Source organism: Coturnix japonica, chromosome 11 (assembly GCF_054131305.1).
Source record: "Coturnix japonica strain WE chromosome 11, WE-NBRP24, whole genome shotgun sequence".
In the NCBI taxonomy this organism is placed as follows: domain Eukaryota; kingdom Metazoa; phylum Chordata; class Aves; order Galliformes; family Phasianidae; genus Coturnix; species Coturnix japonica.
Window position 1 is genome coordinate 21,419,679 of NC_140673.1, and position 23,073 is coordinate 21,442,751.

Genomic DNA, 23,073 nt, shown 5'->3' on the forward strand with positions numbered 1-23,073 from the left:
TTGGATCACAGTGCTTTGGTCTATGTACGACTAAAATGATTTTAAGCCTTGACTGGAATTATCTCTCTCTTTTCTGCCCACAGCCAAGCACCTAAATCTGTATTTAAGTACCTGCAATCTACTCTGGTCTGGTTTTCAGAACACAGAGCATGTACCGTTCCCTCCACCCATTCAAGGAAGCTGTACAGGCTCAATTTCTCTGAAAATTATACTTCTCATTTGGGTGATTAAACCTTCAGTGTCATTCTTTTGTTGTGAACAGCCCTTCTTCAAGTGGGGAAAAAAGGTGCTGTTTCTTTCAGGAAACCTGATGATTTACATGCAGCGAAACAGGTGGCATGGGATACACCTACAAGTAGAGACCATATTTCCATCCATATTTTCAGGATCCCATATACCAAAGCTGTACACAGAAGGGGAAAAAGGCGAAGTTCTCAAAGTGGATATTAAAAGTGCTAGTATGGATGTTTGCAAATGCCAAGGTGAAACTTGCTTTTCCTATAGCTAGACCCATGAGGACTACTCACGCCTTGACACAGTTCCAGTCCACTACCTTTGAGGACAGAGCTCCTGAACAGCCTGTGTTTAGTAGGAAGCCAAAGTAATAGGGGACCTTGAAAATATATCTATAGCAACCCAAACTTGCTGGAAACAAACAGAAAAATGCTTGTATCCGCTGTACAAACCATTCATTAGTGATTGTTACTGCTTTTTATGCCTCAGGAGCACACATGATGCCCAGAAGTTCATACTGTACTTTTCCTTCTATTTGCCTTATGTTCCAGAGTAATTCAGATCAGCTCACAGGGCCCTCATCCAGCCAAAATTGTGCTCCCTTGTTGGTCAAAGCACTCCATCAATACACAGCCTACGTCTAAGCAGGCCATACACTGTACAGTGGGTTTTTACACCTGAAGGGAGTCCAGAAGGGCAAAAATTGAGGACTAAAGGAAGGTAAGTCCTAAGGAATGAACACAGTCACTAAATCAGCAGGACCATAGTGTCAGTAAGAGAAGCCTTTGATAACATTATTGCCACCTATAGGTAGCCACCTAAACTAGTACATCCAACTTGCTAGTTTAGCCTGTTACCTCCCAACTCTTAATCCCTCCAGTGCATGTAAGTGGAGAGAATCCTGGCATTACTGGAAAACTGCAAGATGACTAAGATCCAAGGGAGGAAGATCATGAGGGCAGGGCTGGTCCTCGCCTCCAACTCAGGTCATCTACTGTGAGCTGCCCCAATACTGCCAGCTGTTACATATGCTTACCAAACCAGCCACATGAATGGATAGCAAAGCTCTTACTCCTCATGCTGTCATTAGGGCATAGCCTGAAGCAATTGGGAACTGGCCCAGTGGATATAAAATATTAAATGAAAAAAAGATGGCTCTGTTACAGTACGACTACTCCCAAGTGATACGTCTACATTAACGTTTGTAATAAAATAGCCTCTGGAGTGTTGCCCATATTGCAGCAGAGCTTCTTTTCTAACACAGGCTGAATAATCTTATATGTTAAAGAATCACGGATCCTCTGTCCTCCAGACAGTGCTCTCAATAGTAAGAGATTCTCTCATGTAAGCAACCTTGCTTGCTGTTGCTGCTTTACTTCCACAGAGACATGCACTTAGCTCCCCACACTGCTGGCATTTCAGCTCTGACTCAGGCTCTCTTTACAGCAGGCAGCTGAATGCCACGCTCTGTCTTCAAGGTTTTCTCCACACTTGTGAGTCATTTGTCCTTTCCTGACCTTCATGAGGAAATCCAGCTGACCAGTCTGTGCTAGCAAAGCTGCCAGCCTCCGGAAGGAAAATAGCTGCACACATTCAAGAGACAATCTTGCATCTCATTGTGAAACTCTCTGCTAGAATCAGCATTTCCCACCTCAAAGAAAGCAATCCAGGAATAGATCTCATGTCATTAACACATCTTATGCTTTTCTAACCCTGGCGGTTTCATGATCAGAATTTTAACCTTGAAAACAACAGCTTCTTTAATCACTTTATTTCTCTTCCTATGTTTTCTTCTACATCTCAAAAAACCAAGAGAGGAAGAATATCTCAGACCAGCTCACATCATGGTTTTGTCACCATCCACTCTGGACTTGCCAGCCCCCCTGCCCTAACACAGCCTTAAGCCCCAGAGACTTAAACTGAGTCAAGTTTTCAGCAGGCACTAGCAGAGTTTTCTTCATTGTGCACAACTTTATGCAGAGCTGCCTGTTGCTGAGGTCTCAACACAACACTGAGCTCCATCAGTGTTACAGCTGTCAGAGAAGTCCACTCAGGTTATCCTGGGTGCGTTTTCATGACATCTTGCTATGGATGAGGGAAGAACAAAGGACACCAGGCTCATTCCTGCTTCTTTAATTAGTAACAGAACAAAAACGTTTGGACTTTTAATGACTGCATTACACAGAAAGTATTGGAGTGCTGTATCAGAGATGGTTTGTGGCCATTTTGTCCCACTTTATTTCCATGTAAAAATATACATCTGGTACATAAGATTAAAAAATAGATTTTCACAATAAAATAAGTGCTTTGAGCACTAAAAATCCACTTGTGAACTTTAGTGTTGTCTTAAATATTTACATTTCCTACCCACGTCCCCCCTCCCCAAAATGGGCAACCCCCTTTTTATACACATCACCTGTGTCTGCTCTATAAAACCTTCCCAGAACAAGGCCAAGAAGCACAAACATAACACCGTGGCTCAGAAAATTGAATTCCCCCAAATTAGTAATAATTAAAGAAAAAAGTCAAACTCCTGTCAGAAGAACAGTGTGTGCGCTACAGTCGAATAATGGAAAGGTAATGATTGCTATAGCCAGCATCTGCTTTCTAGAGCCAGGACGACGTGAGAAAACATCACTTGTTTTCTGGTTTTCTGGCAAGTTTCTTTCCCTTACTTTGTATCACAGTTTCTGAGTATGGAAAATACTCAGGTAGACTTGCTGGGCCCTCTGAAAAGTGGCCCATTTCACCTCCATTTGTCATGGAGCCATTTTGCTATTAGTCCAAGTGGTATTGGATGCATCTTAAAACATCCTGAAGTCCCTTCTGCCAAGCATGAAAAAATCCTTGGGCGGGGGAAGGGGGAAGTCACTTTGGTAAAGCATGAATGAGGACAGAAGGAGAAACATTCATAGCTTGTGGTGGTTAAAAATGGGACACTGGCAACTAACCTCATGGAGTCAGTTGGGATCAAATGTCACCAGCTTTGCAGAGCTGATCTCAGATGTTATCACAGTTCAATGCGTGTGAGAAAAGCAACAGGCATGACTCAGTAGCCAAGGTCACACCTGCTTACAGGGCAGGTCTCGCTAACAAAACATTTGGAGACTGATGCATCCGAAGACAAAAAAAAAAGAAGAAAGGCTCTTCTGCAGTTTTCATAGTACAGTTGAAATGCCCAGAGCAAGTCCTTGGGAAGACATCTCCCACTGCAGGGTTCATTCACTGAATGCTGAATGATATTGCTGAGTATGCCTGCTGATATGGCTTCAGTGGCAAATTCGTTCCGTCATTTCTTTCTGCATTGAAGGGGAGGGGGAAAAAGAAAGAAGCAGTTAGTGCAAAACACAGGTTTTGGTGAAGTGATGTGCAAAGCAGTTTGGTAGGTACCCAAAAACAATCCAAGGAAGTGGCTGTATGGAAACTGAGAGCATTCTTGTTTCCCATGGTGGCCCTTTTTGCCCTCCAGGTGGTGACAGCAGCTCACTGAAGGGGCCTGTGGTTCTGGCAAGGGATTCCATGACTGTACTATAAAGCAAATGAGCACTAATTTCAAAGGGCCACAAAAAACCTCCTGGCAACTCACATCTCTGGCTTTCAGTACTGTTAGCTTGAAGACCTTCTCCAGGGGTCTCCTCCTGCTTTGTGATATCCCTAATACATAAGCATGCCTCTTCAGTTTGAGCAGCTCCTCCAGTAGCTACTCAGGCTCTAGTGTCCATAGCCAGAATTCCCTCCTCTCACTGTCATTTCCCAGATGCTTCATCTACAAAACCTAGTCCCGACCTATCAGTGCTGAACTCAGGGAGGGACAAAATAACAAGAGTAAGCTCTGTGTAGGCTAACAGGCTGCTTTTCTTTGCCACTCAGATTTTGGGACTGCTGGCAGTGCCAAGATGCAGCGTCTCTGCATCATTCTCACCACGCTGTTACCCCACTTCCTAATCTTCAGGACCATGCCCTTGCTCCCCAGCCCAGCACTGCACTCAGGACTCAGCACTCTCTGGTTGCAGGTCACTCTCCTGCACACATACAGCAAGTCATTGCTGAATGGAAGGAGGTCTCATAGGCACTAGAGGCTGCTGGAGGGTGTGGATTCCAAGTAGTGGATACCAAGAAACAGGCACACCAGGAAACAAGACATACATAACCAGTGAGAAGTGTGCCTCGTTTCCTTGTAGTTTGATCTTAGTTGCATCACATGGGAAAATTTGTTCATCTTAGAATCATCCAGAACCATAAATCATCTCACATCGCATGTGTGTCACTGGCACTGAAAGCCTATTTAGCAATGCCAGCCTTTGCTTTGGCTATTAGCTGCTAATTATTTACATAAGCAAGCATCAGTCAAAGGAGGTGACACCATTATGGGCCATATACCAATGTTAAAGAAGAGTGGTTATGAAGAAGAATGGAGGACACAGCGATGCTGAACTGTCATTTCCTGTTGCTGAGGACCATTGTGATAACAAAGGTCAAAATCACACTATATGAAGTAATTAATTAATGAGTCTGCTATTGTCATTTAGGTGTCCTCTGATTGGATCATCTTCCCAACCTGCCAGATTGCAACCAGAGCAGAGGAGGCAACAAATTGACTGAGAAAAAGGAAAGCAGAAAAAGAGTTAAAGCATTTAGCACTCAGGGGCATCCCTGGTACTAATAAACATGCAGCTCAAGTTGTGATTTCTCTCAGCAATTTGTCTTTGAACTCTCCCGTGCTGCAGCCCATCCCTTTGCACAGCGTGCTAATTACTGGGTTCCCTATTATCCTCCACACCACAACAGGTTTGTATAAGCCAGACCACACTCAACACAGCCTGTGACACATTTGCTTTTCTTACAAAACTGCATATGTTCTAGTTTATGTGTCAGAACTGCACATCTCTTCCCCTTACCTCCCCCCTCTGTGCTGTGTCCAAGGTCTCTCACTTTCTGCTTGGCTAATTGTTTTAATTGCTTCCCAAAGGAGGCAGCAGTGCAACTCCTGCTAGACTCATATTAGCTGCTATCTGAAGCTGTATGTCTTGCGCAGGGTTGAATCTGACCCTGCCTGTATTTACTGGAGCTGAATTCAACCCACACTGCTCTGACCCTGTCCTCTTCACCATCTATAGGGCATCCTTACCAAAGGTTCCAGCTCTCGGTGGTCAACGAGGCTGAACTCCCTGATGAAGTAGTAAAAGTGCTTGTAGCAGGTGTTGACATGAGCCTCGGCACCCATGTTGATGATGCTGTCAAAGTGGTGGATGTAGACATGGACAAAGACACGGAAGAGGCGGGTGAGGATCTTAGTGCAAACTTGCTGGAACTGCTTGGGGAAGGGAACACCTGCAAAGCAGAAGCAAGTTAAAGCCATTTGACTTAGAGAAAAATGGCAGTCTTAAGGTTGTAATGTCATTGCACCTGTACAAAGCTCCCTACTGAAATATCCCACCAAGGTGTTCAGGAACAGGACCCACCGTGCACCAATAAATACTTTTAGCTTTGTCTTATGCAAGGACACAATTTATTACTCTCTATTTACATCCTTATCTAAATACATTGTTCTAACAGTCAAAATCTCAGAGGTGTCATACAGCCAGTGTCAGGTAGTTAAGGGAAATGCCTACAGAAAACCTGGCTTTGAAACCCCTGAAATATACTTTTTGGAAGGTTGAACATGAACCAAGTGGAACCTTTCCTGAAGGTTCTTTCTCTCCCCTGAGCAATTCAAAGCAAATTTGCATGGAGCAAAATAAAATCCTCCCTTCCCACGGTGCTACCTGTCTCCTCCCTTGGCTTCTTACTAATGCAGCATTAATGCAGCCAGCTCACACACCTCTTAGCTAAAAAAATACAAATGGTCATTTGAGTCTTCCTCATTGAGCTTACTGTTAAAATACTTGTAACAGAAGGTTATCTTTGGTCTGGAGCGATGTCACACTCAGCCTGGTCTCACCTTGTACAAGGCTGGGCTGCTTGTGCCATGGGTAGATGGCTTGGATTCATCTTGAGGAAGTTGTGCATCTTGGCTCTGCAGCACACACTCCTACATGGAGAGTGGGCTGAGATCCATGGCCACTGTCCTGCATTCTGCAGCAGTACAAAACCCAGTGGAATCTTTGACATCACCCATTAGGATTCTAATAGCTCCTCTTAGGGCTTTGTGCCAAATGCAAGCACCTCTCCATGTCACTGATGAAGGGATCTGCTTCTGCCCTGACCCCTTCTCTGTGGGGCTTGCTCCTTCTGCCTGGCTGATAAGGACAGCGAGCAATCAATCTGCTGGGCTTCCCTGCAGCCAGCCAAAACACCATGCTTTATCAAAGGCTTCATTTGAGCATTTTGCACCGAGTGAGAATTCGCTGAGCAACTAAAAGCCCTAATCACCCAGCAGGGGCCTGAAACATGCTATTAGGGTGGCTCCTGTAGACCAGATTTGAGGAACAAGCCATAAAAATATTTCTTTTAATAAAGAAAAACCCATCATGGCGAGTAATTTGCCATGAGAGCACATTCCCAGACCACAGCTGAGAAATACACACTGTTCTGAACAGCCTGTCCTGAGACCAAGGATGAGCAGCTGCTGCCAGGAGCTCAGCAAGGTGCCAGCAGGCAGGCAGCAGTGCACGTGTTCTCTCCAGTTTGTCACTGTCCTCTGCCTGATACCTCCTCCCTTCAAAGCAGGCAGTGAGAAGCACTGATATTATATGGAGAAGCATAGCAACTACAGGAGCTACCGAGTCATCTTACTCCTAATGATAATTTGATATCAGGAAAGATATCATTGGGCTGCCAAGACCTAACAGTACCTTTCTGGGCTATCCACTGCTGTGGCTTCAAATGAACCCAGCAGTATCACCCATCTCTTGGGATGTGTAGCTGTGCTGCTCTTCCCTGTGTCCATCACAAGGTGTCAGTGTGTGGCTGTCCTCTGCAAATGTGGCCCAGCTGTGTTACTGGTCACCAATGGAGTCCATGGGAGTCACCAGTGGACTCCAACAGGTCACCTCTTAACTACAGCATCACTACTGCTGCAGACTTTTTCTGGACTGCATGTTCTGAGTCCCTTCTCCAACATCTCACTCTCTTCTCTTTCCCATCATCTGGGTTTTCCAAAGTAAATCTCTCCCTCACCCTATGCACACGCAGACCTCAGTCTAAAGCCCATCTAGGGAAGAGGCTGATAGGCCTCCTGTATGCACAGCAGAAATGGTACCAACAGGAGCCAAGCAGAGCAGCGATGCAAAGCACAGAGCATCACAAGTGCTGGAAGCCAGGGCAAGAGCTGTAAATACATCAGGTTCTATTTCATCAAGGCACTGGTGCGTAGCGTGACTCACTGCCCCAAAATGAATTAGCACCTTCAGTTTATCTTGGATGTTTTCCTTGAAACCCAAGACCTGATTTAATGCTTAGAGAAGTCTGTTTTCCACACTCTGTGCTGATCACTTCTAAACATAAGGAAGTCACGTGGGACTGCGTGGAAAAGGAAATGAAAAGCGTCTGCATTTACGGGAAGGGAATACGAGTGGGCCTTGGATCCTCCTCACCATCTCCCTCACCCCCAGTCCTCACACACAAGCCAATTGCATTTTTCTGTGATGAAAACAGCGCTGTGAAACTATTTTGCTTTTTTACAATTGTATTTTACCCTCTCCAAAAAGCAGCAATTCAACAAGCTGCTCGATGAGTTATTGCTGCTAAGATTATTTCTAACATCCAGTCCAGTCTCTGGATCATTCCAAGAACCATCCCAGAGCCTCCTACGAATGACGTTCCTTCCAGCCACAGACAGGCTTGGCAAAGAGTACAGGGCGTTTCCAATGCTGGTTTTCATCCAAGCCCCACGTCTGTGCTCATTTAACAATGGAGAGCTTTCGCATACACGTCAGTGCTGGCATGGGACACACGGCCCTGCAAACTCCATCCACCAGAGCTTCCTCCCCATGTATTACCAATGGACCTAACACTGGCTGCTGGGCATTCACTGAGACACTGAATGAAACTGAAAGTGACTTCTCCTGCCAGCAAGCAAAGGCACAGCAGACACTCCGGATAGTGCTATTGTACAGGTGGTAATCTGCTCATGAAAAGGTCTATGGACATAGTTTTACCAGCTGGTAAAAAATATGCCTGCAGAATCACTTATTCCTATCCCCCCACAGGAACAATGTTTATTCTGCATGTAGTGGGGCTTTTTTTCAGCCCAGCTATGTTGGTTGGGAGAGCGGAAATGAGCACTAGAACATGCTAATTGATACGGGGTCATCTGGAAGAGCTGGAGAAGATTTATGGCAGCTGCACACCAGCAAGGAGGCTGAAGTCACTTGGGGATGCACAAAGATGCTTGAAGAAGAGAACCTGGTAATGGCCTTGGAAAAGGAAATGTGTTTGTGCAACCAGAACAGCCCCCTTTAAGTGAAGGGAAGAGGTGATAGCTGCCTTCCACAAGAACCCACTGGCCAACACACCAGCTCCAACCCTTGAACATCACCCCAAAACTACAAGAAAGCAGCTCAGAAGGGGCAGTGTCAGTCACTACAGCTCCCAGCCAAAGCAGGTCATCAGCAGAGCTCTTAGGATTGAAAAGATCAGCAATACCAACCCAGAGGTGCACCAGCAGCCTGGAAAACTACAACAACAGTCTCCTGTAGAATCACAGCACACTCACCTATTCTGGTGGGGAAGATGTCCTCGTTGTTAATGAGCATCTCAATCCAGTCCATCAGCATACACATGTACTGCGGGGCTGACAGCTTGGTTGGCTTCTTGTACTTGCTATCGTCCTGCCACCTGTACTCATACTTGAGCCCACCCGACATGATAGGGCAGCTCTTCTCCGTGCAGTACTCCGACATGGTGCCGTAGATGAGGTTGATGCGGTTGAAGAAGTCCACCACGTGCACAGCTATCCAGTCATTGATGCTCTCACCAGGAGGCAGCTGTACCACAGCCTTCAGGTCCAGCCCTGATTTAAGGGAGGCCTGAGCCTTCTTGTACAGCTCAAAGCGCTGAGTGCCAGGCTCAAACTTCTTCCGAGGGCGGAAGGTTTTGTCTTTGTTGAAGACTTGCTTCAGACACAATGCCATCATGGATTGGGCCAGCCAGGGTGAGGGCACCAGGGTCAGTGCTGAGGATCTTCAGGGTTGGAGGTATCTGAAAGGAAAAGACAAATTTTGGTCATCTGTGCACCTGGTCTGAGATGAGATAGAACTGGGATGCTGGGAGCCAGCTTCTTATCTCCAGGGCTTTTGTCCAGAACTACGATAATGAAGTATGATATCAACAGCACTCACCTACCTGCGGCCCTTTCCTTCCTGGCAAAAGGACTGTGCCTCTTCCCCATAAAAATAGCCCCAGTACCAATGGGACAACACAGTGAATGCAGCTGGCTGCTGGTTCACACACCTCCGGCACCCAGATCAATGGGAAAAGGGGAGATTCTTGTTGTTGTTCTGCCCGTGTGTTTGTTCAGAGGAACAAAACCCACAGCCAAAGAAGGGAAACAGCATCCAAGCACACCACGGCCAGGATGCAACACAATGCATGGGAGTTGATGCTGCCAGCTCTCCCCACGGCGCTCCAATCCCACAGCACCCCGGGAACAGGGGATGTGACCTGGAAGTCAGTGCTCTCAGCAGCACTGAGTTCATGTCTTCCTGAGGCTGCCCGGTGCGGATGAGGTCTGCAGCATTTCCCTTTTTTCCTTCCTGAAGCTCCAGTGGAAATCCCGTGCGCTTGGACAGGCTGAAATGTGCACGTGCCCTGTGTCCCTCTGCAGCATTAATAATGGGAGAGCAAGGCCACAGTGAGTTCAGTGCCCTGCTGAAGTCTGGGAAGGTAAAAGACCCCAAAGCAGCCTCCCCCAGGGAGGAGGAGTTGAAGAAAAAAGATGGTTCACAGAAAGGGGAAGTGACTTACCCGAAGTCACGAGTGGGAGGGAATGGTGTCCAAGTGAAGCTCAGATGTGCATTTGTCATTAAAAAGGCATCTCTTAGCCAAAAGCTTGCTGTACAAACACTGCTTCGTGAACTCAGTCCCAAGCCAAAAGCAAATCCTATTTTATCCAGCAGAGTCACTTTGCTGGAAGAGCCCTGGGCTCCCCTCACCGTCCCTCCAGGACTCAGAAGCTGCCATGTGGGGCTTTCCACATAGCAGCAGGGGAGAGCCCTGTCGGGTGCCACCAGAGGCCAGTGGGGCCAAGCCAGAGCCTTCCCCACATGTACAGTGATGTGTTGCCACCATCACAGAGCTTGGGAGAAACATCAAGTTATTCCTGCATTGGGTTGGACCGATGCTTTGGAACATCAATGAAACATCAATTAAAAAACAAAGAAACACAGAATAAGAACCCTGCTAAACACCTGCCAGATGTTTTCCTATTGTACATCTGTTAGCTGCTCCCAGGAATAAGGGAGCAGTACCAAGTGCTGCCCCAAATGCAGAGCAGAGCCGTCCCTGAGCTCACTGCAGAAAGGCACAGCTGGATGATGAGAGTGGTTTTGCTCTTGGGATCCTTGCCAGCTTCGCTACTGAATTACTGAGCCATTTAAAGGCCTCATGAATCCTTACTGGGATCAGGGAGGGGAAAAAAAAAAAAGCGTTCTCCAGCAATTCAATTTAACACAAAGCCAAGAACACATCCTGGGATTTACAACCAAAAGGAGCAGGCGGAGGCACTGTGCCAGGAAGCGGATCCTTTCCTAACCTCTCTTCAAAGCTCCCACTGCACAGGGTCTGATGAGCAGGAAAATCCACCATTGGAGCTGCAGGAGGCCAGGACTGGGGCTTCAATACTGGGTACAGCCCTGCAATAGGAGCACTGGGACAAGCTGAGGCAGCAGCTCTTGCCGCATGCCAGCACGCATCCCACCGCCGAGGGGCCTGGGTGAGTGCCCGCAGCTCCCACCTTCCGTTCCCATGTGCAAAATCAAAGCTCCCCCCCTGGCATGGCTGCAGCCCGCTTTGCTGTGCTGCCATTCCCATGGTGGTGGGGCGGTGCTGGCACCCACAGCCATGCACTAAGGGCTCAGGGAGCCAAGTCAGCACAGGGTTAAAGCGTGGGGCTTTAAAGCAGGCAGGGACAGGAGAAATCCTGATTTCCTAGAGGGCTGGCAGGTCTGGGGGAGAAAGGAAATGAACTGGATGGGAGGGAAGTGAACTGGATGGGAGGGAAGTGAGTTCACGGTCAAAGGCAGCTGCCAGTTCCAAATCTGAGGAGGATTCTGTTTCTTTAGTTTTAGGGGTTGTTGTTATTTTTTTTAACCATTTGAAATCCGCACAACACTGCTAAAACAAAGGCTTTGTTTTAAGTTAAGAATAGCACCAAACCATGTCTTTAGAAACTGGGAAAACAAAAGGCAGGGGGGGAAAAAGCAAAGTAGGGAGGGGAGCTTCCTCTGCCCACCACCATCTGTCCCACCAGTCTGAGCAAAGACACCAGGGCAGACCTGCCTTTGTGACCCCAAACTGGCCTCAATCTGGAAAGCAGTGGGGAGGAATGATTGGGGCAGTGCTGAGCTCTGAGCTATAGCAGAGACAGTGCCACACTCTCTGCCTCAATTTCCCCAGTATCAAAAGTAATTTCTCCCTGCTGATGGGCCCCCCCTGATCTTAAGGGCTGCAAAAGCCAAGAATTGGCTTCAGGGGAGAGGAAGTGCTTTGTGAGTGCTGCTAATGATAATGACCAGGGTAAGAAGAAAGGCTCTGACACAGCACCTCCAGCTGGCAGTGGGTCTGGTGCCCAAGCCAGCCTTGGATCCAGCCCGAGACACTTACACACTTGCACAAACATCTGCCCTGGAACTGCATGCTGAGAGCCATGCTGGGGAGCACAAGCAGGGGTTGGCCCAGCACCACATAGCAAAGCTGTGCTTCAAACCTGCCCACCCTGCAACATCCCCCTGTGCATTTCCCCGGGTGTTCCCCCAGAGGCTGGACTCCCCCTTGGTGCTATGGGGAATTGCCTTCTCTGCTCTGCAGGCAGTCCCTCTTGCCACGTCCCTGCATGGCGAGCCTGGTGTTGGGGCAGCAAGCCAGAGCCCTGAGACAGACAGACGGCATCCAGCTGCCTGCTGGCCAGGAGCTCTGCTGGCTTTTTTCATGGCACCACTAAGGTTAGAAAAGCCCTCTAAGATCATCTAATTCAATCATCATCCTGTCGCCACCATGCCCACTAAACTATGTCCTTAAAACTCAGTTTTCAACTTGTCCTGGAGCAGTGGGGATTCTCAGTGGTGGCCTTGCAGAAATGCCCCCCAGCCCAACCCTGCCTCCCCTGAGCATCCCTCACAATGCAGACAACACAACCCTGAGATCCAGCCTGGGGCTGACAGCATGCAACAACCCAGTCTGGCTTTAGAGGTAGAGAGGTTGGTTTCAAGGGGTTTAAATGCAGGAGGAAGATGCTGGGGCATGGCTTTAGAGCTCTGGCCCCTCTTGCTCTCCTCACGCTTCCTGCTGGAGCCAAACCCCAGCTGGGCTGGCCATGAGAAACGGGGGTTCTTGGCAGCCGATCCCAAATATAACCCAAACGATAGAACATTCCAGGAAACAAGCCAAGATGAGATGCCGGGAGAGGGATGGAGGGCCAGCACGCCAGACAGCAGGACTGCAGAGTCCCACCAGCCCCAACACAGAGTTAATCTGTGTGTTTCTGATATACTTGTGAAGAGCTATAAGCATCCACTGGGAAAGCCCCCAGCATCCGTTTCTGGAGGGACCAGCTCCCAAAGGAGGCTCAGTTCCTCATGCTGTGGCTTCTCCCATCTCTGCCAACACTCAGAAATCCCCAGCTCATACAAAGCAAACCCAGCACAGTTTCCAAGAAGAGGACACACAGCCCTCTCATCCAATCTCCCCCATGTCCCAAACCACAGCCAAAGTCTCATCTCTCCAGTGGTGGGGCACCCAGCACACTTTAGGGGTGATGCTGTTTGGGGTACCTTATTCTTGGTGCTGGAGTTTTGCTGCTGCCAACTTGCTCGTAGCCACGGTAAGTCCTGAGGGTGATCGCTCCATCATCAGAGCCGCGATCCCAAGTGCCAGAACTCCAGGAAGACGATTGGAAAGACACGAGACAGCTGCTGGAAGTGCATCCCTACAGATATCCCTGCCCAAAACTTCCTGCCCTCCACTAGACAATGGCAAAGTCACCTCCAGGACGGCTGCCAGCCCCAGGATAGGTGACCAGCCAAAACACTGGTCACTGCTCACTTCCAGCTATCTGCACTAACCCACAGCTGCAAACCAGGATCCCTCAGCATTTACATGCTAGCAGCCAAGCCGGGACACTCACAAAAGGGGGAAGAACTCCTGCAAGCACCCATTTTTGCTTCTCTTGAGTTTTTCTTTGCCCAACCCGCACTAAAAGCACCCCAGGAGCATCCTTAGGGCTGCAGGGGACGCAGCACAAGCTGGGATGCCGACACTACTCCCTTTTCCAGCCCCAGAACTCACCTCATCCTCAGCACGCCTGGCTGCCAGCACACAACCCCACCGCACTTTCTGCTCTTGCTGAGGGGAAAAAAAAAAAAAAACCAACACAAAAAAAAACCATTCAAAATAAAAGCCCAGAATCCGGCAGGACGCCCTGCAGCATGAAGAGCAGCCACACGCTGACTGAGGTTTTGGTTGCAGAAAGTGAGGGCTGAGGGTTTTTCTTTTGCTAGTGATGTCATATCCTGACCCTGCCGGAGCTGCAGCTGTCCCAGGGACACACCAGCAGGCTGCTGCCCTCCTGCAACGGGGCACAGGCTGATATGTGCACATCCACGGGCATGCACATCATCCTTCCCTGCTTGGCACACTGAAGGGTTGAGTGGCAGGATGGGGTGGATGCCTTCCAAGAGAAAGGAAAAAAAAGAGAGAGAGAAAGGAGAAATGAAAACAAAAAGCAAAAAAGAAAAATGAACCCCCTTCCCCCCAAAATTATTTCAGTCCACAGAGAAAACTGGCTTTGGTTGGGCTATGAAGCACAACATTGGTGTGGGGCTGCAGCACCCCTTCCCTGAAGCATGGGGTTCTCAACCACAGGTTCAGCTCTAGCCTTTAAAAAGCAAATCACCTGTAAACATCCCCAGTCACCAGCAGGATGTGGCTACAGGCAGCTCGGGGCTGAGTAGCAGTTGGGGACACAGTGAGGATGTATAGGGTTCACCTGTGGTTGTGATTCAGTCTATCTAGGGGCACAGAACTGGCAGCATGACTCTGTGCAGAAAAGGTGACATATGGAGGTGAAATGAGGTTATAACCTTAAGTTGCACCAGTGAAAGTTAAGGTTGTGTATTAAGGTTGTGATACATTGGCACAGGCTGCCCAGGAAGGTGGTGGGGGTGTCACTATGGGGATGTGGCACTGAAGGATGTGGGCACTGCAGGATGGGCTGGGGTTGGACTGAGTTATCTTAGAGGTCTCTTCTATCATCAGCCATTCCCCAAGGGCACAGTGGGCACCAGAGTCCACCCTTGTCCCCAGGTGACGGACAGCACAGAACCTACAGGGAACCCACAGCCATGATTTACGTCCGAGTGAATCAGAGTCAGAGCCAAAACAGCAGCCAAAGGAGAGGGACCAGGGACACAGCCCATCTTTTTGAAGGTGCATTTTTGTCTGCTGCAGAGGAAGGAAGAGGGCGGCCTGGCCCAATCACGCAGGCAGGTGCACTGCTGAATTTATCAGGGGGAAGGAAGCAGGGAAGGAAGTGGGCCCGGAGCGCTGGTGGCTCCAGGAGGCCCCATGGGCAGTCATGGGAAGAGGCCAGCACTGCAGCAGGGCCTCATGCCAGGACACAGCCACAAGGAGCAGGGCACTGTGCCTCTAAAGGCACCATGAGTGCGGCACAAGGCTGCTCTCATGTCTCCCTGGAGCCTTCCCTTCTTGAGGCTGCACAGCCCCCAGCATGCCCTCATAGGGGAGGTGTTCCATCCTGCCCATCGTTTTTGTGGCCCTTCTCTGGACATATTCCAAGAGATCCATGTCTTTCCCACACTGAGGAAAGCTATTGCTGGGTTTACTCTGGCCTTGCACACTTGCCAATGCAGCTCACCTAGGATACAGGGTTAGGGGAACCTTCGGTATAACTCAGTACAGCCCATTGCATTCTCAATACTAGCCCATACAGGAGAAGCCTGGGCATCTTGGCATTTTTCAGTACCAAACTTAATGATTTAACAAAGCTGAGAAGACAGGCTTTGTAAACTGTGTTCGGGTAGCTCAGAATGAGGAAACATCTTCCCTCTAGTGGTTGAAACTGGCTGTGCAGAACACAGCCACACTAAGTGATTCATTTTCACCAGCTCTTAGGCTCAGCACGGATCATAAATGCATTTTCCAATAGCAGAGCTGTTTTCTTCATTGGAATCAGCTCATCAATTCCACCTCTTCTAGGACCCGATAATGGGAACAGGTGCTATTTTTTAATCTCTTTAAATACCATTTGTAGAGTTGGCTGAGTAGATGCCAAAGCGAGAAAAATCACTCTAAAAAGCACGCAGTAATTCCTCTTCACTACTCAAAAATACACAGAAATCAAAGCACGTTTTCCTGTTCCTCAAGCAAAACGTCTCTAAGAAGCCCAACAAGATGAAATGAATTAATCAATTAAGAAGCAAAACACTCCCAGAACAAACCCAAAGCACTTTGTTCTTACATGGGCCTCGGTACACATCTGCACAAGGAACCTCGCACACAGAGGAACAATGAGGAGTCTGTTTTAGACCACCAGACCTATTCTTTTCTCTTGATAGACGAGTCTGTATAAATTCCTCACAAATTAAAAGCACTAGACCATGCAATTATAATAGCAGAGGGCATTTGAAATGCATTTGACAGAGAAGAAACATTGTTTGCTCTCTCTCTCGATGTCTACACACTTCATTATGTAGCTGCCCTTCTGACATTGCAGATCTCAAGGAAAAAATACAGCATGCAGCATAAGTCAGAGATGAGGGAACAGCTCATCCTGACAAAGTTACGCTGAAGTGCTTCAGTCCAGCAATTAATTACCACTGCCTGAATGACCCAAATCCTCGTCCTTCATCAGCACCAGACCCACTTGATGATCACAGTCCCAGCATGTTTCCAGATCCCTTTTGCAGCCAACTCAAATTCACAATACAAGAGATGGGAAGCATCCCCAGGTGAGAAACCCTTCCTCCTGCTGTTGGCTCCTTCTTTGCAGGTCCAGGCTCTATGATTTGTCAGAAACCTGGTTAGGTCTCAGTGCCTTTCCAAGGCCGCTGTGCTCAAGCTCTGCTATAACTGACATGTATTTAAATTCACTGGATCTGTGGTTGAAGGTCTCCACTAATTCATAGGTCTCAGAACGCTCCGTTGCATAGAAGAGCTGCACCTGATTCGCCAAGCACTGCGCTTCATGGACCACCTGCAAGTTAAAAGGAAGAACTTGTCAATGCTGAGTTCTGCTGTTTCCCACTGAAAAAGATCCACTTCTATAAATTTAATTCCATTAACAAGACCAGAAATACTTCTGAATTTTCTTAATGCTTCATAAAAATAAACTACAATAACCAGAGTAAGTAAAAACAACATATGAACTGTGAACAGCAGACAGCCAAAGACTGCTGATTTCCTTCTAACTTACCCTAGATCACTAAATAGGTAGGTTAAGGAAATCTAGTACTATTTGGGGAAGGGTCTACTTGAGATTTGAACTTGTTTTCAGTTCATAGTAACATAGAATTGTTTGAGTTGGAAGGGACCATTAAAGGCCACCTGGTCCAACTGCTGTGCAGTGAACAGAGACACCTACAGCTCAGAGCCCTGTCCAGCCTGACACTGCATCTCCAGGCAACTATAGGAGAAATGATGTAGTCTAACATGAGGGAAATCAATGAAAGTTTTTCCTCTTACCAAGAACTTGGAGTCCATTTCTGCAGTCATTAGTACTATTCCTTTCTCCTCCTGCAGCTCAGGATAATGGTACAAAACCAGTTGGCTAGGAGCAGCTTCCCCTTGGGTCTGAAGGGAGGAAAGAAACTGTTGGTATCCCATAAAGAACTTCAGCTTTACTGCACATTTAGAGGCTCGACTATAAAACATTTGAGTCTTAGCTGCTATGGAGACTGTCATTTTTCAGGGCTTAAGGGTCAGTTCTAATTATTTCTGGTTGCATTTTGTAACATCTACTGGTATTCGGAACAGTTTGTACAGACAACTCTAAAATGCTTGGCTCTTGTTTCTGTTCTGAGACTGCTCGATTTCTACCTGATTCTCTCTTTGAAGAAAGAAACCCTTATTACCATAAATTTACTGAATGCCCACAATTAAGAGCAGTTTTTCACTGATAACTGTTTTCAAGTTAAGCTGGACAATGTGTTCATCAGTTTATTCAGTAGAAATGATGTATATTTCTAGACCCAAAGCCATCTTTAGACTTGTCATGGTCACCACTCACCTGAATGTTTATTAGAGAAGTAAAGTGAAGCTCTGTTCCTGACCACTGCCCCACAAAGAACTCATAGCCTTCTTTTCTTGGCAAAGCATATAGAAACTGCAGAGAAAGGATAAAAAAAAAATAAATAAGAGGCCACTTCATAGAACAAACTAAAGCCCAATGTCATACTGGCCTCCAACATCAACTCTTCAGAGAGAACTACAGCAGATTAAAAAAGGGGGAAGGCTTTCTACTCTATCATTTCAGTAGTAAATCACCAACACTGAGACATACTGTTATCAGTATTAAATGAGACTAAGGAAAAGACCATAGGGAACATTCACAATGACCTGTCAACTTGCTTCTAAAAAATTAACAGTAGTAGAAATGGTCACAAACAAGATGAGTTTCCAGTCCTGTACAGTTACCTTATTACCTGTTCCAGAACAAGAAGCACTTTCTCTTTGAGGCTTACAGTCTGGCTCCATAGTGTAGGAACTTGCTCATTTTCCCACACCAAGAGGAAGGACAGTGTAGGAGCAGGAAACAAGCAGGATACTTGACTAACTGCCAATGGACTGCACAGAAACACACTCAGAACTCTAACTTCCTAAGCTCCATGTAACTCAGGAATCCAGACATATTCGATCTTGGCCAACAGAACACACATAACCAAGCCATCAATTTGATAAAGTTTCTCATTCAGATCTACAAGCCTAGCTACTCCTTTGTTTCTATAAAGCAGTGAAGGATTTAATTTCTACCTTAGCAAGTGCAATCTGCACAAAGCCCACGCTTCACCGCACACAAATGACTGTAAAAACACAGAACTTTCAGCAGAAAACAATACTAATCCAGCACTACATGGTTCAAAACTAAAGAAACATTATCTTGTTAGCTGCTCCTATCCTTTGCAGTTCAGTTTCTTCAAAGCAATAGGAATTCCCTAATTGAGGCTTACAAGATACTTACCAGCCCCCATGAGAAGCAGTGAATTCTAATCTCAAGAATCCTCAGTATTTTATGCATTGTTGTGCTGTCATATACATACGGTACAACCCACTGAATGTTTATACTCTGTGTATGTAACAAAGGATTCAACTACACCCAACTCCCCACTTCCTTCCCTTGTCACAACCCTTGAATTACAATGCTTTAGAATGGAACTTACACAGAACACCATTCTTTACTGCAGTTCTCCCTTAAAGATATTACTACTTTTATTTACTGCCAGCAAGCGAATGTAAGATGAAAGAAGAACAATTCACATCAACCGTGAGATGAGAGAACTCATGTTCTCTATGTAGGTGTAGTCTAATGCCATGGTGACACATAGCCATGGCTAGCAGCTCTTCCAAGCCCCCACCCCTAGATTTAGGGGTCAGGCTGGATGAGAGCATCAGGTGCTCTGAGCACCTGATGGAGCTGAAGGTGCTTTCGTTCACTGTAGGGAAGTTGGAGTAAAAGGCCTTTAAATGTTCCTTCCATCTCACACAATTCCATGATTCTATGAAATCATTCCTTGGGAGATTCTGTGCTTACGTTTATGAACACTACACCTCTTCAATCCAGACACCTGACACTTGGATCAACTGTTCAGTGCACCTGAATAGCTTTTATCTGAACACTGTGACAAATACTTGCAAGCCTCCATTTTACTTACTGAGCCAATACGAAGCATACGAACAAAAGAAGGTCAAAAGTTTATGAACGAGGCCTTAGACAGGAGAAATGCATTACAACTATACGTCACCACACAGTGGATCTCTGCCAGACGTACCGATGGACACTTCTGGGCTCTCTTCCATATTAAATCAAACTTCTCTGCCTTTTGGGAAAGAGAAAAATGATATTTTCATAATGCAGCTGTGGACGCAGTAACTACTCAGTATCGTTTCATTAACCTTCACAGAGCACAAGTCCCCAGCCTATAGCAAGTCTTGCTTGTAGAAACAGTTAACAATGAATGCACAGAAAATCATGCGAGTGCTTCATTACCTACATGTTACTGGTACACAACTTGAACAACATGAAGCAGCAGGAAACCCCTTGTGCAGCCACAGCTCTACTCATTGGAGGCAGGGGGCCATGCTTTGGGCTTACATTGCTCTTTTCCTACCAGTATCTTGTATTAATACCTACTCTAAGGTGTTCAGGAAAGAAAACATATGCTACCCATCAACACAAAATCCCTCCATCTGCGCTCTTGTGCACTGCAGAATTATGTGACGCCCTTCTTACAGCCAACTAAAAAACTCCTGGCAGAAGACACAGCCTTTGTTTTTCCCCCCCTTCAGTAACACCACAAACTAATTCCCATTGTGCCTACAATATGGTTTGCATTATGGCATTAAAAAGCTCCCAGAGCATCTCTAAAGCAGTGCAACAAGGAACAGTGCCAGCCCCAGTCATGAAGGCCCACACCGTCTTCAGTCCATCCCCAAACTGAAACCAACAAACACAAGCTTTCAGGTTAATGAAGAATAAGAGCAATTAACAGCTGGTGAAGTTATCAGGAATAAGAAATATGATCTTATCACAGGAAGCACCACACATTCTCAACAAACAACAGCACTGCCTGTAATTTTAACAGCATGGAATTGTCATAATTAAGTACAAGTTTATTAGACAAGCACTTTAACACTGCCCTGTTAAAAGAATGAGGCTGTACTGAAGGGAAGAAAGGAAAAAGAAGCCTTAAGGAAATATGCAAACATACAAATGCTACCATAAAAGATACAATAGCCTTGCAAAGGATGTTGGTTACTGTAAATAAAGAAGCTTGGAAACTCAGTCCAGGTGTGCAGAAAGAAGTACGAGCTTTGACAACAACAGACAGGAGGGGAACATAATAAGATGAACGTTTAAAGAAACAAAGGCCTTCATTCAATGAAAGCAAAAACTCCTCCTGGCAACAAAGCTTTTCTTGAAACCTTTTCTTTCACCAAGGGACCACTTACAGGAATAACAGCATAAACCGTATCCCTTGCAGAAAAGTACTGAGTCCAAATCTGTAAGAGACAAAGGAAATCATCTACCATTAAAAAGCAAGCATCTGGCAGTCGAATGCTTTAAAAAGAACTGTGTTTGCCAATGAAGCTTTGTCAGCACTATGAGGGGTCATTTTTAAGCCAAGTCTGACTGACAACATCAGAAACGTGGAACAGAAATGAAACCAGATAAAAGGAAACGAAGCGCAAGCCAAAAAGGCAGCAGGGAGAATGACTGGATTCACATTGCTCTTAACACAAACGCACCCGCCTCCTTCTAACCCTAATCATCTCTAATCTTAATCATTATCTCATGGAGGCTTGTTGATCCCAACTAAACAGCTCCACATTAAACAGCTGCTATGAGTTGCAGCAGTTGTACTTTCTGAGTGACCAAACACACGGTAGGTGGCTGTACCTACATATGCAGGGAAAAAATGTCATTTACTATTGATGCACATGAGCATAGTTTTTATAACTATTTTTTTAGTCTAATAAGACTTCAGACTAAGTAACACTTGCATTCTCTCACAGATATTATTATTAAGCACAGATGCAGAGCAAACTCCATGCCATTTAAATCCATTACCTGCTTTATCTCCTCTGCTGATTTCTCTTTCACCATCTCAACATTAAGAATTGAATCAAGTGTCTGCAAGAGAAAGCACACAGCATCTGGCACAGTGACAGTGCTGATTCAAGTGAGATTTCAGAATGAACGGATGCAATTACAGGGAACAAAATCAAGCAGGAGCAACTTAACTCGATTTACAATCTTAGTTCTTTGAATTGCCATAGAAACTACTAAATTTAGGCTGAAAATTGGATTCAGACACTGAAGCACAACACAAGAGATTCTGTCAGGTCAGAGAATATGCTTCACTCCAGTTCTGCAGATCTCCAAAGCACTGGGAATATGAGCCTTTCCCCTTCACCCATCTCACACTGCTCTGCTGCAGCTTTGCAAAGGAAGTTTGCCACAGTACAAGGAAGTTAAAGAGAATAAAACCACACTCCTGTCCCTCTTCTGGCTGAACTTTAGAAATATATTTAAACTTCAGAGGTAACTTAAGCCTTGTGATTTTTTACTGGGAGCTTTGAGGTTCCTTGGCTAGAAGGAATACACAGGACATCAGAGAGATAATAAAAACAGAGTGCCAGGAGTTTTAAGGCTTGAACACAATCCCAATCGTAAATGAATCCCAACAGTAAATAAATATCTGCTGATGAAGTGCAGCATAAGGAAGGTCAGTTGTACTTCAAATCTCTTGGCTGAAGCAGGGGTGCCAAATTAACACCTACCCTTCACTTGCCAGCACATCCTCCAGCACTTGGGTTCATTTCCCTTACCTTATCTCGCGTGAATCCTCCCTTTGACGTCTTTGTGCTCAGGCCTCCTGCCTAGAACAAAGCATTATTCCTTAACTTTCTTACAGCTGTAGTGCCCTGCCTGCCATGCACATCATCTCACTAAGAGCTCAACTGCAATATGCCAACAGATTGCTGCAGTGGGTTTTATTACAATAAACTACTGACTAAAAGTAATAAGAACAACAGCAATGTGAATTCCCTCAGCTGATCCCCATAGTATTAGTACTCCAGACCCTTGTCACCTCCATTACCCTTCTGTGCAAGTTGATGTCACTCTATCTAGCCAAACTACTCTGGAACTAATTAAACACCTAAAAAAGCCCTTAAGCTCTGAAACTACAGGTTAAAAAAAAAAAACAGCTGGAATGATATTTTTAGCCATTAGAAAACAAGATTGGGGGCTCCTTTCCAGCAGGAATGCTGCGTTTCCAGCTTTGTGTTGACCCTATATGCTGTATGGGACAGCAGGATCATTAAGGTTGGAAAAGACCTGAGATCACCTGGCCCAGCTGCCCACCCAACTACGTTCCTCTACACGTTCTTTAACACCTCCTGGGACTGTGACTCCACCAGCCCGGCTATATTGAATGACCTTAGTGGTCTTTTCCAACCTTAACCATGCAGCGATTCTACTAATTACATTGAAAATCGTCCTTGCCTTTTCTTCCATGCGTCTGACAAACTCTGACTGCTTGGAAAACCCCACGGGCTGCTTTTTCACTTCATTTCTTTTTTCCATCCGAGATTCAAACACCTCCGGACTGGACCTGAAATCGGAAAACAGACCATTAACAGAACCAAGCGCTTAACCCAGTTTGACCATCCCAAACCTCCCCTCCCACCCCAAACCTGCGCAGCTCCTGGATCTTATGCCGGTATTTCCCGTAGTACGGGTTCTCCTCCAGCACCTCCTCCCCTGGCCCAGTCTCCCCCCGGCCCGGTGGTGCCGTCACCCCCCGACACGGTGGGGCCAACAACCCGAGCGGCCTCAACGCAGCCCGGCTCCGCAGTGCGACCCCCAGCCCCCAGCCCTGCCCCAGCGGCCCGGCCATGGTTCCTCCGTCTCTCCGGTTCCTCCCGTATTAACTCTCCGCCCGC

General features: G+C 46.5%; 2 protein-coding genes across 8 annotated transcripts; both read right to left on the reverse strand.

The window, feature by feature from the left end:
- Nucleotides 1–2,352: 2,352 nt before the first annotated feature.
- On the reverse strand, nucleotides 2,353–13,893 carry MOB3C (MOB kinase activator 3C). Of its 5 annotated transcripts, none has more exons than XM_015870506.3 (4): nucleotides 13,678–13,893; nucleotides 8,891–9,375; nucleotides 5,363–5,565; nucleotides 2,353–3,533 (listed from the first exon to the last, which is right to left on the reverse strand). In XM_015870506.3, exons 2-4 carry the CDS (start codon nucleotides 9,309–9,311, stop codon nucleotides 3,504–3,506), a joined length of 654 nt encoding a protein of 217 aa, XP_015725992.2. In that variant the 5' UTR covers nucleotides 9,312–9,375; nucleotides 13,678–13,893; the 3' UTR covers nucleotides 2,353–3,503. The 5 variants fall into 5 exon arrangements, with proteins under 5 accessions (XP_015725992.2, XP_015725991.2, XP_015725993.2 ...); XM_015870505.3 differs by lacking the exon at nucleotides 13,678–13,893 and adding an exon at nucleotides 13,164–13,301; XM_015870507.3 differs by lacking the exon at nucleotides 13,678–13,893 and adding an exon at nucleotides 9,516–9,654.
- Nucleotides 13,894–15,747: 1,854 nt separating this feature from the next.
- ATPAF1 (ATP synthase mitochondrial F1 complex assembly factor 1) lies at nucleotides 15,748–23,064 on the reverse strand. Of its 3 annotated transcripts, none has more exons than XM_015870503.2 (9): nucleotides 22,825–23,064; nucleotides 22,634–22,742; nucleotides 21,955–22,001; nucleotides 21,194–21,256; nucleotides 20,575–20,625; nucleotides 19,395–19,442; nucleotides 17,636–17,731; nucleotides 17,092–17,199; nucleotides 15,748–16,603 (listed from the first exon to the last, which is right to left on the reverse strand). In XM_015870503.2, exons 4-9 carry the CDS (start codon nucleotides 21,227–21,229, stop codon nucleotides 16,409–16,411), a joined length of 534 nt encoding a protein of 177 aa, XP_015725989.2. In that variant the 5' UTR covers nucleotides 21,230–21,256; nucleotides 21,955–22,001; nucleotides 22,634–22,742; nucleotides 22,825–23,064; the 3' UTR covers nucleotides 15,748–16,408. The 3 variants fall into 3 exon arrangements, with proteins under 3 accessions (XP_015725989.2, XP_015725988.2, XP_085367759.1); XM_015870502.3 differs by having other exon boundaries at nucleotides 21,955–22,005; XM_085511633.1 differs by lacking the exons at nucleotides 15,748–16,603; nucleotides 17,092–17,199 and having other exon boundaries at nucleotides 19,278–19,442; nucleotides 21,955–22,005.
- Nucleotides 23,065–23,073: the final 9 nt, after the last annotated feature.